At 34.0% G+C, this 14713-nt stretch overlaps 2 protein-coding genes across 2 annotated transcripts; both read left to right on the forward strand.

Moving 5' to 3' along the window:
• Window positions 1-10519: 10519 nt before the first annotated feature.
• Window positions 10520-11264, forward strand: LOC111897716 (cucumber peeling cupredoxin). Its single transcript, XM_023893665.2, has one exon. The coding sequence runs from the start codon at window positions 10662-10664 to the stop codon at window positions 11262-11264; it is 603 nt and encodes a 200-aa protein (XP_023749433.2). The 5' UTR covers window positions 10520-10661.
• A 2060-nt stretch (window positions 11265-13324) lies between these two features.
• Window positions 13325-13978, forward strand: LOC111897715 (uncharacterized). Its single transcript, XM_023893664.1, has one exon. It carries the CDS (start codon window positions 13325-13327, stop codon window positions 13976-13978), a length of 654 nt encoding a protein of 217 aa, XP_023749432.1.
• The last annotated feature ends 735 nt before the right edge of the window (window positions 13979-14713 follow it).

Raw genomic sequence — 14713 nt, forward strand, 5'->3', positions numbered from 1 at the left:
GTTATTCGGGAAGTAAAACATGAGAAGTGAAACACAAGAATAATCTAATCCAATATGGTCTCAAGACTTTGAATATAAACAAAACACTTATTATTTAATCACCATATTAAATAGACCTTACTCTTTGTATAATGTTTCGATTAATCAACTCGATACTTGAATTAAAACAATAGTCATCCCATGCTCCAAGCATGCACACTATGTTTATCTATGATCCTTACTTTGTAAAATAGATCAATTGAACACATTTCCAATGATGCTCATTTCACAATTCCCCAATCCTTATCTATAAGTGTAAGAATACCAAATTCTTGTCACTATTAGAATGTGTTAGATTCTAAACTATCATGGATTGATCCTTTTGTAATGTCAAGGCACCAAAGTCACAAATACTTTGTCAATGATATTACAAAACATTCCACTGGAGATTTGTTACAAAACATTTCCATGGAAGCGAAGTCTCAAATTCAAAGTACATTCCTTGAACATCCTTCTTGCATAAAAGTTTCTAACTTGCACATAGATTCTTGATATCCAACTCCCATTATGGAAACATTTCCATGATTGCCATATGACTATCCATTCTAAATAGAATCCTATCTATTCAAAATTATATCAATATGGTCCATCCATTACTATACTTCCAACTGTCCACAAGCAACCAATCCTTAGCGAACATTGGATTGTCCTTGATAGTTGTCAACAGCTTCAGTCATATCAAGTTCTGGTCCTTTTTCCCTCTTAATGTGCTAGGCATTTTGAAAAATCAGAACAGGCGAATATTACAACATATGCAATCGATCCTATACCTGAAGCATATGGGACATGATTCATAATGTCTTACATAAAGACATGTTACTTTACCAGCCTCTTGCTATAATGCTTCCATATATAGAATTTCCAATGTTGAAACATTTCAACATTACATTCATATATATATCCATGACTAAGTCCTATTAAAATTTCAATCTAAACTTTTAGATTTGAAATGAAGTATGAGTTCCTCTCCCTTAAAACTTTCTACAACGAAACAACTTCCAAATTCTGCAGCTTTGCAAATTCAGAACTTTGTATCCTATAAATAGCATTGCAACACTCAACGTAATAATTGTGCTCCCACTAGCATAATAATTACATTCTTACTAGCATAACACTTATGCACCCACTAGCTATAACATTTACTCAGAAATCAATTGGACTTTTAGAAATCAATACTTATTTACTTTCTCACCAAAGTTCATATTCCTGATACAAGATGCTTCGATAAGCCTTTATCTATGCTTCTCAAACTCGTACACCATTCAATAGACAGCTCATGTGTGTGTTTAAACCTTTTCAAAACTTATAGAGATAAGTCCTAAATGTTTAAACTATTTTCCATTTCTTACAATTCGAACTATGAAAAGAATGTCGTAATTATACTCGAATTTGAGAATGCAATTAACACAGCTGCTAACTCTTTAAAATCTACTTAGTGAAAGCGTTTACTCACAATCATTTTCATGAAGTAGAGAGAAACCTCTTGCCACTTAGATTTTATGGTGTATGTGTTCTATCCATGTAAATTTGTCATTTTCAACCACTTTTATAAGATAAGGTCTATGTCAAATTCAAACTCATATGGACTGAACTTGTTCAATCTTGATTTCTTTCCATCCAGTAGCACAACGGCCTACCATTGCTTCCAAGTTAATGAGCAACTCACCCTTACAGTTCAATGTACTTTCATTGATCAATGTTCTTTGCATTATGCAATCAAATGAGAACTCGTAGAACTCACATGCATAGTTAACTTAAATGAAATGGCACATAAACAAAGAAATGTCAACAAGATAGGTTACAAACCTCAAGTCGTGTGCTAGTGATAAACAATAGGTTTATTCTTGATTAGTTCATGAAACTATTCAAGATCATTAATAAGATTCCGACTGACCTCTTGACATATAAGATTCACTTGTCAAGAAACATTCCCTGAAAAACAAATATTCAAGAGTTAGTGTGGGTTCTTATCAAGAAAAACACTTCATACAATTGGTCTTATTTGGCCTTTGTTTTATCCAAAACATCACAAGTACCAATCTCAAATGTGCATGAGTAAGAAAACTTTTCTACTCCACATTTCATGATGTGTTATAAACCTACTTAGGATATGTCACTCAAGACAAAATCTTGAAGTATAATTTCAAGACTTGATTTTGGAATGAAGCATGACTCACCTTCTTGATTTAACCATTTCAACAATTTCTGATTCCTCTTCTTAGTCATACTTATGCTCTAAGGTGTCCTTAGAGGATCAATTGTGACATGGTTCCATAATCATTAGGATAATCATAAGAACATGATACTAGAGTACTCTCCTTTCCTTTCGGATTGGAGAAACTCTTATATTTTTTCCTAATTGATTCTTCTTATTCGTTCTGCTATACATTGAAAATTTTCCAATGATTCATAATTACACTTAATCTTGTAAGCATAACCATATTTACTAAACTTTTAGTAAATCATAACGAATAGTCTTATCATTCTTTGTGGTGGATTTGACTAGTACACATCAATGTGCACCAGATCCTTAAGTCTTTTACTTGAATCACATACATACGTGAACAAGGAAGTAGTCTTAATTTCCCAAAGATGAAGGTTCTCATACATCACACAATACAAGTCGCATGATTCCAAGTTTCTATCCAATTGAGACTTGCGTGATGAGAATCTTTCCTTATTTGGTAAATCATGACATTATCACAAGAATCAAATTCCTTTCCAACATTGCTAATAATATATAAACACCAATTTTCACCAATGTCATTGCAAGGATAACATAAAATAAGACAAAATTAAAAAATTTTCTTTATTCATAAAAATGTAGAAAACTTGTCCTTACAATGCAAATACATATGAAAACTATGTTACAAAATTTTCCTAAGCAATCTATCATAACTCCTAAAAAGTAGCTCAAAAATCTGATCATCGAACCATGCGATCGAAATCCATCTCTTCACGACCTGACTCAACTTACTCTTCCTTTAAGCTTCCTTTCTTTTCTTGGACCCTACAAAACATCAAAATGCAATCTTATCAAGTCATGTACTAAGAATCTATAAATAGAAACTCAATAGAGTTAGATAGTGGACATACCTGAAGTAGATCATTCATTATGACTTTACCATGCTTGCGATCCTTCAGGTAAATACGACAGCTTCGCATCCAATGCCCATTCTGTTGGCAATAGAAACAAACAGACTCTTTCAGAATGGTGCATCGTATTATCTCAGACTCAGCCTTTCTCTTATGATCAAACTTTTCGACCATGGCCAATCTCTCTCCCTTAGGAGAAGAAAACATTTCTGGACTATCACCTTTGGCACTGCTAGGGTCTATGGAAATTTGGGATGCACATCATCCAATCAAATTTGCTTTACCAGTACGCCAAATCATTGTTAATTCAGCAACAATTAGCAAATATATAAGATCAATAAGGGTCACGTCGCGAACTGTCATACATTAGTCTTTAACGAACCGACCATATGACTTGGGAAGTGATTGAAGAACCCAGTCAACAGCCAGCTTCTTTGGGAAAACGGCACCAACATACCCAACCTATCAATATGCAACTTCATCTCCAAGACGTGAGCACATATTGACTTTCCATTTTCGTGTTTGCTTGCCAATAGGGTTTGAGTGATCTTGAACTTTTCAAGTAGATGAACACGTGGGTCAGGGAGAATAATTGGAGGAGGTGGAGGAAGAGAAGTTCCACTAAGGTACGAAAAAGGGATTGATCTTTCACCTCGATCGTCATGTGGAATATCATCTTCATTAGGAAAGCTTTTTCCAAAAGGATAAGGAAGACCATAGTTGTCAGTACTAGACATCTACAAAGGGAGAAATTCAAGTTAGTTGATTTAGATCCTTAATATAACACTCAAATGAAATATTAAGGCTAAGATCCAACACAATAATTCACAATTTAGTAGAGGGATGTCGTAATCCAATTAGGTAAATGACGATTTACCAATTCCACCACGAAAATGAAATTTTAAACGAATTTAGTTTTAAATGAAATTCCTAGATCTTTTGAGACTCATTGAACTTTTTAATGGCATGTTTAATCTCGATTATGCCCTTCAAGTTTGTGAATGGAATACTGAGGATCACAAACAAGGTGTGAATAACCATGCAAATTAGCTTGGTACTCTCGATGCCAGTTATCATCTAATCAATGTGCCGGTTAGCCACACACACTCCATCGATCAACGATAATTTCATGAGCTACCTATTACCACCCATCGTTAGTCCTATATTAATGTGCCGGTTAACCACACACACTCCACTAACGACCAACAAGGCGCAATGTGCAATTTCATGGGTTAGCATCAAATTCACATTTTCCTAAAGTAACTAAGATTGAGAATTTATAAAAGGTTTAGTTACTTTGTATATTAATTATACTTATTAATAAGGATGTCCTATCCTACCCGTTCGACTAACGACCCTCCACTAGTCAAGAGTGCGGTGGGTAAAAGTGAATACCCAATGACGGCCATTTTACATACCACTACCTTAAACACCCCTTACCTTTAGATTTGGCGATGTTCTTCTCTTTAACATCATCATCGGATTCCATAACGTTCAAGCACCACTGCCAACCCCATCTCCATCGCCACCAATGACCCCGCTAGAGTCACCTTGAACGCATCTGGCACACACTATTACATATGCACAGTTGGAACTCGTTGCCAAATTGGTCAGAAACTCACCATCAATGTCTCCGCTATGTCTTCCACCCCTTCACCGACAACAACACCCGCCTCTCCCACACCAATTTCTCCACCCACAGATAGCACCATTCTACAACCGCCATCACCCAGTTTTGCTCCATCTTTCATATCCGTGGTATTCATCTTTTTATTGATGTTGGCTTTAGCTATATTTTGTAAGATCCAGTGTTTACTTACGATGAGATGTGTGTACCTAATTCGTTTTTGTATGTATTTTCTCTTTTTCATTCTATTCATATTTAATGTAATTAAAGAGATTAATATTTGCTTTATACTGAAAATATGAGTATTTTCATTATATTTCGGTTTTTTTTTGAAAAGAAACATGAGACTACACCACTACGGAATCAATATTACTAGCTCATACTTGAATATGTGCCAATTATGATAAATTTTACCACTACGGAATCATTATTACTAGGCTACTAGCTCATATTTGGATATGTGACAATCATGATAAATTTTAGAAAATGGGAGCTGGAGTTTTTTTTATTGAATTAAAAGATATGGTGATAACATGGCCGTTCCAAACCTTCTAATTGAAACCTACAATGTGCAAAACTTTATCCATATTTTTATCCAATAATATGGACGATACATGTATTTAATACATTTGTTGATAATACTGAGACGTTTGCGAGTAATATATATTTTTTAACAGATTATCTCATGAAAATAACAATAATGAAAATAATTCATAACAATGTTGAAGTATAAAAACTAACTGTTACATGAACAAACGAAAAATAAAAAATACAACTACTACGGAAGAACATATTTTTTGTAAAGATATAGTAAAATTATAATACACATCTAAGTTGTTGTAAGAGTGGTCTTCATGGCTTTCTTTTGCAAAAAATGATGGATTAAACATTAGTGTAGCTTGTTGGCATTCTTTTGCATCATTAAGATTTATTCCTTTTCATACGTCCTTCTCGTTAGGTTATCATTATAAGCTTCATGTTTGTCTTCCTTAGCTTTAACTGTTGCATCATTAAGGTTTCTTCCTTTTCATACGTCCTTCTCGTTAGGAAATCATTATAAGCTTCATGTTTGTCTTCTTTTGAGTTAACTTTCATCCTAAACATGTGGTGTAATAGCAATAGGGCCCAGAGGAGCAACACTCAAGGGATGCCAAGAATCACATTAGAATTATGAAATATCATATAAGTACCTAAAGATATAATCTCGAAACTCTTAGATAGACTGAAATATGTTGTCTCTCTACTCTTTACTATAACAAATTCTTATTGCATAGTTAAATGATACATCGTGAACAAGCAAAACATTAATACTCGCAAGGAAATATATGACTCGCAAACACCATTATCGAGAATTATTGGCGGGGTTGTTATATATATATATATATATATATATATATATATATATATATATATATATATATATATATATATATATATATATATATATATATATATATATATATATACACACACACACACACGAGATGGTTCAAATGAAGACAATAAATAATGTGAGGACGTGAAGACACTACCTTTATGTTATTATTCAGCTAAGAATTATATATATATATATATATATATATATATATATATATATATATATATATATATATATATATATATATATATATATATATATATATATATATATATATATATATGTTCTATTGTTGTAATTGTAACGTGAATATTTGGCGTATGATTATTCATATGTTTATATGTAGTAAGTTATAATGTTAATATTAAAATTAATTATTCATATATTCGTTACCGAATAAAAATATAAGACAGTATATATAAGATTCATGACAGAATAATAACATAAAAGTAGTATCTTTACGTCCTCACTTTATTTACTGACTTCATTTAAACTTATTCCTATATATATATATATATATATATATATATATATATATATATATATATATATATATATATATATATATATATATATATATATATATATATATAAGGTTAGGTTCATTTGAGACCACTTATATTTTGTGAGACCGTGAGACGCATTTGTTTATTTTTTTTTATTTTTTTTTAGTTAATTCATGTTTTGAAAATAATATTTAAAAAAAGAATTTTTTGATTTTTCCATTTATTTTGCATTTTAAAATTATTTTTAGAATATGTACAGTGTAATATTCTATTTAGAATATTTCACGTATTTTTCAAAAAAAAATAGAATTTTTTTTTATTTTTATTTATTTTTATTTATTTTTTTTAGTTAATTCAAGTTCCGAAAATAATATTTAAAAAAAGAATTTTTAGATTTTTCCATTTATTTTGCATTTTAAAATTATTTTTTAGAATATGTCAGTGAAATATTCTATTTAGAATATTTCACGTATTTTTCAAAAAAAAAAAACGGATTTTTTTTTATTTTTTTTTATTTTTTTTATATTTTTTTAATATTTTTTTTAGTTAATTCAAGTTCCGAAAATAACATTTAAAAAAAGAATTTTTGGATTTTTCCATTTATTTTGTATTTTAAAATTATTTTTAGATTTTGTCTCACGGTCTCACAAAATTAGACTGGTCTCAAATGAACCTGAACCTATATATATATATATATATATATATATATATATATATATATATATATATATATATATATATATATATATATATATATATATATATATATATATATATATATATATATATATATATAATTGCTAATTGCTTATAGATCTTAGGTATTGTACCCTATGTACCCTAACCAAGGTACTTACTGTTCCTTAGGTCACTCAATTCCACCAAGGTTAGTTTGATCCCTCCATTACCTCATCTGTTGAGCGACTGGAAACTTCCTTCGGATATGTTATTTACTCCTTCCACCGTTTGCATCGAATTTAGAAGTTGGTGATTCCACTGTCTTTCTTCAACCACTTCACGTATACTGATCCTCCATTCCACCTTTATCGGCAACCGTTGGCGTTCTAAAGATAACCTCTGTCAGGTTGATGATGTTTGTTCCACAATTTCATTTCTCTATTAACTTCTGTGGTATAGCCATTCAAGGAGGCAAAGTGGTGATGCCGACAATAACCATCTTCAAAAGCCCTCCGTTATACCAAAGAACCTGATTCTCCCATACCCCTTTATTACACCCTCTAGTAGAAAATGATTTTTTTACCATTGTCTGGTAAAAACAAAGAACAAGAATGCCTTCGAGTTGATAAAGAACTTGGCAATAACTGTACGCACGAAAAGTCAAGTTTCATTTCTCTGACTTTCTATTTCCCACACACACATAGTTGGAAATTGAAAAGTTTCGATTTACTGCATATATATTTTACATGTTAACGGTTATTGAACTTGCATATTTGCTTAGTTTAAGACGTAAGCAAAGAAAAATTTCCAAAGTTAGGTTTAATCTTTTTGGTTAACTGAGGTCATTTTGGAAGATGGTTTCTGTCCCGACGACATGTCGTAGTTGACCAACTTTCTTTGACCTTGAACTGCATACCGACGATATATCGTTTGAATAGGTTAGGCGGGAAACATAAAGTTTTTTGCGGCCTTCTGAAAATGTATACCGACTACATGTCATTGGTATATGTCACGAAAAATGTAATTTACCTTTATTTTTATTCCATGTTGCAGAAGGAAGAAAAGATACCGTTTTGGGAGAGCTATATTGACGACACGTTATCACCATGCCACGTTTGCAATCCGAGTGAAATGGCTATCCTGATGACTTGTAGTCGGTACAGATACCTATTTTTAATTAATTTCTTTATTTAAGCAATAAGCAAAACGATAGAGTCTTGGGTACCCTGTACCGATGACTTGTCGTCGGCAGAGAGTTTAGTCCCATCAAGACTGGCGATTGCGTCATTTCACTTCCGATTTCTCTCTTTCTCTCTTTCTGTCGACGACCAAACCTCTTTCTTCGGTCACTCCCCTTCGCTGGCAACTAGTAGGTATGCTTCTTGGTCCTTTTATTCTTCCAAATTTTGTGAGTGGTTAAGGTTTTTACTTAGATTTTGTGGTTTTTTGTCCAGTTGCATATTTCACCTCCGATTTTGGGGTATTATTTCCGTTGCAGCCTTCATAGCCTTCACCATTTATAACCCTTCACCAACGCCGGCCTCTACATAGCTACGCCAATCATTTTGAGGTAAGATTCTGATTTCTCTTTCTCTTTTTTTTAGGCAAAAATGGGCAGAGTTTTCTTTTGCATTACTTGTTTAAGCATGAAAATGAAATTAGCCATGATTTATTTGATTTTGTATTTAGATGTGTATATATTTGGGCAAAATTGGACAAAAATGGGTAGAGTTATGTTTTGTGTTATTTGTTTAGGCGTGAAAATGAAATTGGGCATGATTTTTTTGATTTTGTGTTTAGGTGTGTACATACTTGTATGGAATTGAAATTGAATGTATTATATACATGTATGAAATTGCATAAGTGTATGTCTCATTTGATTGTATGTCTCATTTGAGTAGATGTATTGTATACATGTATGAAACTGCATATATGTATTGCATAATTGCATGTCTCATTTGAGTTTGTGTTTATATGTGTACATATTTGTATGAAAATGGAATTGGAATTAGAATTGCATAAAGTCATAAAACTGGAAGTAGAATTGGATGTATTGTATACATGTATGAAAATGAAATTCGAATCGGATGTATTACATGTATTGTATGTCTCATTTAGATGTATTACGTAATTGTATTGAATTGGAATTGGATGTATTGTATATATGTATGATTGTGTTAGATGTCTACGTTTATTTGCTTGAGTAAATGTAAGATGAAGTGATAAAGTGCTTAATTAGTAACTACTTAATGTGTTGTGCAAGTGAATGCTTAATGAATACTTGATATGGTTTGTATTGTAAGGTGTTTAATAGATTAGTGCCTAATATCATTTTATTTAGTTGATAATATGGTTTTAAAGTACAATGTTATAATTGAAAAAACAAAAATAAGATGCTATAAATTGTTTATTAGTTTTTTTAAAATATGTTTAGTATATTTTCTAATATTTGTTAAACAGATGGGTACACATGTTGTGAGCGGGCATGACGTTTTTTTCCGGCAAAATACCGAACGACCGAACAAATCAAATAAAATATACCCACTAGGTTTTTCCTACAAACCAATTTTGTAGGTAAGACTCAATTCCAATGAATAGTGGCATAGGAATTTGATCCGGTTTTCTAGTAGTGTTGATCGAAGATACATAAGTCATCTAGGGTTTCTAATCCGAGCGTAAATGGTGCTTTATGTTTTCCAATGAGCAAGTTCTTTTCGAGCAAAGAAAGAGATTGATGATTTCTAATTTAGGTTTTGTATTTTCTCAAAGATCGAGAGTGTAAATTGGATGTTAGATTAGTTTATTATCTCTTTCTAAAGATTTCGTTTTCTAAAATTTAGTTTCCTAATTTTATTTGAAAAGTTATTGATTTTTTCAGCAATCTTATGGTTTATTTAGATATTTAATTGGTTGCATAGTTGCAGAATTTATCAAATAAAATTGATTTGCTTGTTATTTGGAGTTACTGCTAAACTAAATAATCTTTTAGATTACATATACAAATACATATATACGTAGCGGCCAGGGAGCCATAACATGAAAAAAAAACGATCATCATATATATAAAATAGGGTATACACTGTCAAAATTTTGGGAGGGCCATGGCCCATTTTAACCCTCTGAGATAGACAAATATCGTCTCAATTCTTTTATACATTTTTTTTTAAAATGTCAACCTTCAAAATCCTTCTAGATTTCAAATACGTCTTTCCTTCAAGATTTCAAATACGCCTTTCCTTTTCGTGGTTGTTAGTGACATACTACGCATCCCTACATCCATTCCCTATAAATACAAATCAAAACATCATTGGCCTTCAAAATCCTTCTAGATATTCATATGAGATTTCTCTTTGCAAGAATTTCAAGGACAAAAAAAATGTCAGGTTTAAATATCAATTTTGTGGTGATTATGGCGCTCATGCTTGCATCTGTGCAGTTACATGGCACGGCGGCTCAAACTACCCATGTGGTCGGTAACGCCTTGGGCTGGAATATTCCTCCCAACGGACCTTCTGCTTACACCACGTGGGCGTCAACTCAGACCTTCAGAGTCGGCGATGTTCTTCTCTTTAACTTCATCACTGGATTCCATAACGTTGTTGAAGTACCGAAGGCGGCGTACGGGCCATGCACCACCGCCAACACCATCTCCATCGCCACCACCGGCCCCGCTAGAGTCACCTTAAACGCACCTGGCACACACTATTACATCTGCACCGTTGGAACTCATTGCCAAATTGGTCAGAAACTCACCATCAACGTCTCCGCTATCTCTACCACCCCTTCACCGACAGCAACACCCGCCTCTCCCGCACCAGTTTCTCCACCCACAGATAACACCATTCTACAACCGCCATCACCCAGTTTTGATCCATCTTTCACATCCGTGGCATTCATCTTTTTATTGGTGATTGGTTTATTTATATTTTGTATGATCTAGTGTTTATTTACGATGAGATGTGTGTACCTAAATCGTTTTTGTTTGGATTTTTTTTTATTCTATTCATATTACAAGTACTTAAAGAGATTAATATTTGCTTTATACTGAAAATATGAGTATTTCCATTATATTTCGGCTTCTTTTGAAAAGAAACATCGGACTACACCACAACAGAATCAATATTACTAGGTCATACTTGGATATGTGATAATTGTGATAGAGTATACCAGTACGGAATCAATATTACTAGCTCATATTTGGATATGTGACAATTATGATAAATTTTAGAAAATGGGAGCTCGACTTTTTTTTTTTTATTAAATTAAAAGATCTGGTGATAACATGGCCGTTCCAACCTTCTAAGAGAAACCTACAAAACAAATCATGCAAAATTTATTCATATTTCTATCCAATAATATAAGACCATATATGTATTTAATACATTTGTTGATAGTACTAAGACCTCAGCGAGTAATGTATATTTTTTAAAAGATTATCTCATGAAAATAACAATAATGAAAATAATTCATAACAATGTTGACTTATAAAACTAACTGATACATGAACAAACGAATCAACAATATAAGACCTACTACGGAACAACGTGTTTTTTCTAAAAATATAGTCAAATCATATACGTCCGTATTAGATAATACACTTCTAAGTTGCTGTAAGACTGGTCTTGGTGGCTTTCTTTTGCGACAAATGATTAAACATTAATGTAGCTTGTTGGCATTTTTTTTGCATCATGAAGATTTCTTCCTTTTCATACGTCCTCGTTAGGAGATCATTATAAGCTTCATGTTTTTTCTTCTCTTGTGTTAACTTTTGTATTATTAAGGTTTCTTCCTTTTCATACGTCCTTCTTGTTTGGAAATCATTATAAGCTTCATGTTTGTCTTCGTTTGCGTTAACTTACTTCTTAAACATGTAGTGTAATAGCGATAGGGGGCCAGAGCAGCAACACTCGAGGGACGCCAAGAATCACATTTAGAATTATGAAATATCATACAAGTACCAAAAGATATAATCGAAAACTCTTAGATAGACTAAAATATGTTGCCTAGTTACTCTTTACTATAATCTCAATGTTTTCCTTATGACATACAATATTGCATTCCACCGGTATATATTACAACATATGGTAAGGGCTATAATTGTGGGCAAAATATGTTGGAACTTTATATATAAAGGAATTGCAAGTTAGCAATTTCCTTTGTATCCCACATTGGTGGGGGGAAGAAACTTTTGTGAGTTTATAAGCCTATTCCCTTGGTAAGCCTTCAAAGGCTTTAATGGATCCAAGGAATGGGCCAAACTCGCACGCGCCTAACCTAGCCTAGCACTAGCCGACGCCGCGAGTGTGCGATTTAGGCGCACTTTGCACTACGCATCAGGCGATCTGGTCAAATGGTTAGGGTTTCTGGGGCCGGCCTATGGGGGCCCGTTTGATGCCTTCTAGGGTTACACAATACCTATACCCTAGGAGCCACATTGACACTCACGAAATCTGAAAGCTCTCTCCTTCTCTCTGCGTTTTTCTTTCTACTTTCCAAGTAGTCGCTTTGTGTTTGTCGACGCATCAGGCGATCTGATCAAATGGTTAGGGTTTCTTTCTGGTTTCCAAGTAGTCGCTTTGTGTTTGTCGATTTCCAGTGCTGTTGGAATATCGATCAAGCTGCATTAAATCCTAGGGTTTTACTCTGTTGCTTACAGCTAGTAGAAGCGAAGTAAAAACCTTTAAGGACAGGAGTCTGATCCGTGCAGTTGCTTCAAGATCAACAATCAACAGGTCGGTTTTACTTTTCTGTCTTGTGGTTAATTCGTCCAATAACAGGACAGTCTTTTTCTACCTTTCTTATAATCTGATCTAATCGAGAAGGATAGATCTGGTTTCTGGACGAAACTTTGTAAATATAATAATAATAATTGGATCTATTATTCACAACTAATCGACATATAATTCTCAATATTATTTATCGGTTTCCTTGCGCGTCTATTAGTTTGTTTTACAACAATCTTAAAGGTTTTTTTATTATTTGTGATCAATCAACAAACTAATGGACTCTACTGCTAGCCTCCACTTCATGAACCAAGAGTTTGCCAAACTTGACCAATTCGATGGTCAGAACTACACTCGTTGGGCCGAAAAGGTCAAGTTCATGCTTCATGTCTTGAAGCTCTCCTTTGTGTTGGACCCAAAACTGGCACCAATTCCTGATGATCCAATTCCCAAGGAGGGGGAATCTGTAGACCCAGCGGTCATTATAGAACTGGAAAAGCAAAGGATTCTGCATAGAGAATCTGAGGAATTATGTGTGGTTCACATCAAGAATTCCCTATCTGATCGGCTCTATGATCTTTACTCACCGATCAAAGATCCAAAAGAGCTATGGAGTGCGTTGGAACTTAAGTATAAGGCACATGAGGAAGGTACTAACAAGTACCTTGTGTCCAAGTACCTTGAGTTTCACATGGTTGATGACAAACCAATTATGGAGCAAGTGCATGAACTCCAAGTCATGGTAAACAAGTTGAACGCACTCTCCATCTCTCTTCCAGAACTCTTTCAGGTTGGTGCAATCATCACAAAACTGCCACCCTCATGGAAAGATTTCTCTAAGAGAATGACGCACAAATCTGAGGACTACTCCTTGGATGATCTAATGAAACACCTCCGCATTGAGGAGAAAACTCGCATCAGGGACAAGTGAGGTAAAGTTGGACAAAGTGTGCATCATGTGTCAGCTAGGAGTTCTAGCCACAAAGGCAAATCTGGGGGACGGAACAACAAGAGCTTTGGACCCAAGAAACAAAGCTTCAAGAAACTGGGTCATCAGAATCCTAACTAAAAGCCAAAAAGGGCTGGTCCTTGCCACGTCTGCGGAGAGATTGGGCACTATGCGAGAGAATGCAAAGATCACAAATCAGTACCGGTTGCACATGCAGTCGAGAAGGTAATTGACATGGTGGCTAGTGTGAACCTTGGAGAGATTTTCATGATCTCCTCTCTTACTCGAGCAATCTGTGCTCGAGGTTGGTTCGTGGACACTGGAGCAACTGTGCATGTTTGTGGGCAACGAGAGAGCTTTCGCACCTACCACCCCATGCCTCATGGGACGGTTGTCGTTTGTGATGATGGCCACAGAGCTGAAGTTCTAGGAAGGGGTGATGTTCGGTTAAAGTTCACACGTGGCGAATGGGTGACTCTTCGAGATGTTCTTCATGTTCCTACTATCTCGAAGGGTTTGGTTTCTATGGAAAAGTTTGACAAGGGTGGGTTCAAGATTGTGCTTGAGAGAGGCAAAATTGTGATCACTAAAGGCAGAAGACATGTTGGGAGGGCGAACAATACTTCGGGAATGTATCGCTTGTTTCTTAGTGATGAGGGTAATATGAGTGTTCCTAGTGTTGAGAGTGGTGTTTCTAGTGTTGCTAGTGTGTCGAGT

The sequence above is a fragment of the Lactuca sativa genome, chromosome 6 (assembly GCF_002870075.4).
Source record: "Lactuca sativa cultivar Salinas chromosome 6, Lsat_Salinas_v11, whole genome shotgun sequence".
Lineage (NCBI taxonomy): Eukaryota > Viridiplantae > Streptophyta > Magnoliopsida > Asterales > Asteraceae > Lactuca > Lactuca sativa.

Excerpts from the sequence above, each read along its gene's own strand:
- LOC111897716 (XM_023893665.2), top strand. The coding sequence starts at position 10,662 with ATGAGATTTCTCTTTGCAAGAATTTCAAGGACAAAAAAAATGTCAGGT.
- LOC111897715 (XM_023893664.1), top strand. The coding sequence starts at position 13,325 with ATGGACTCTACTGCTAGCCTCCACTTCATGAACCAAGAGTTTGCCAAA.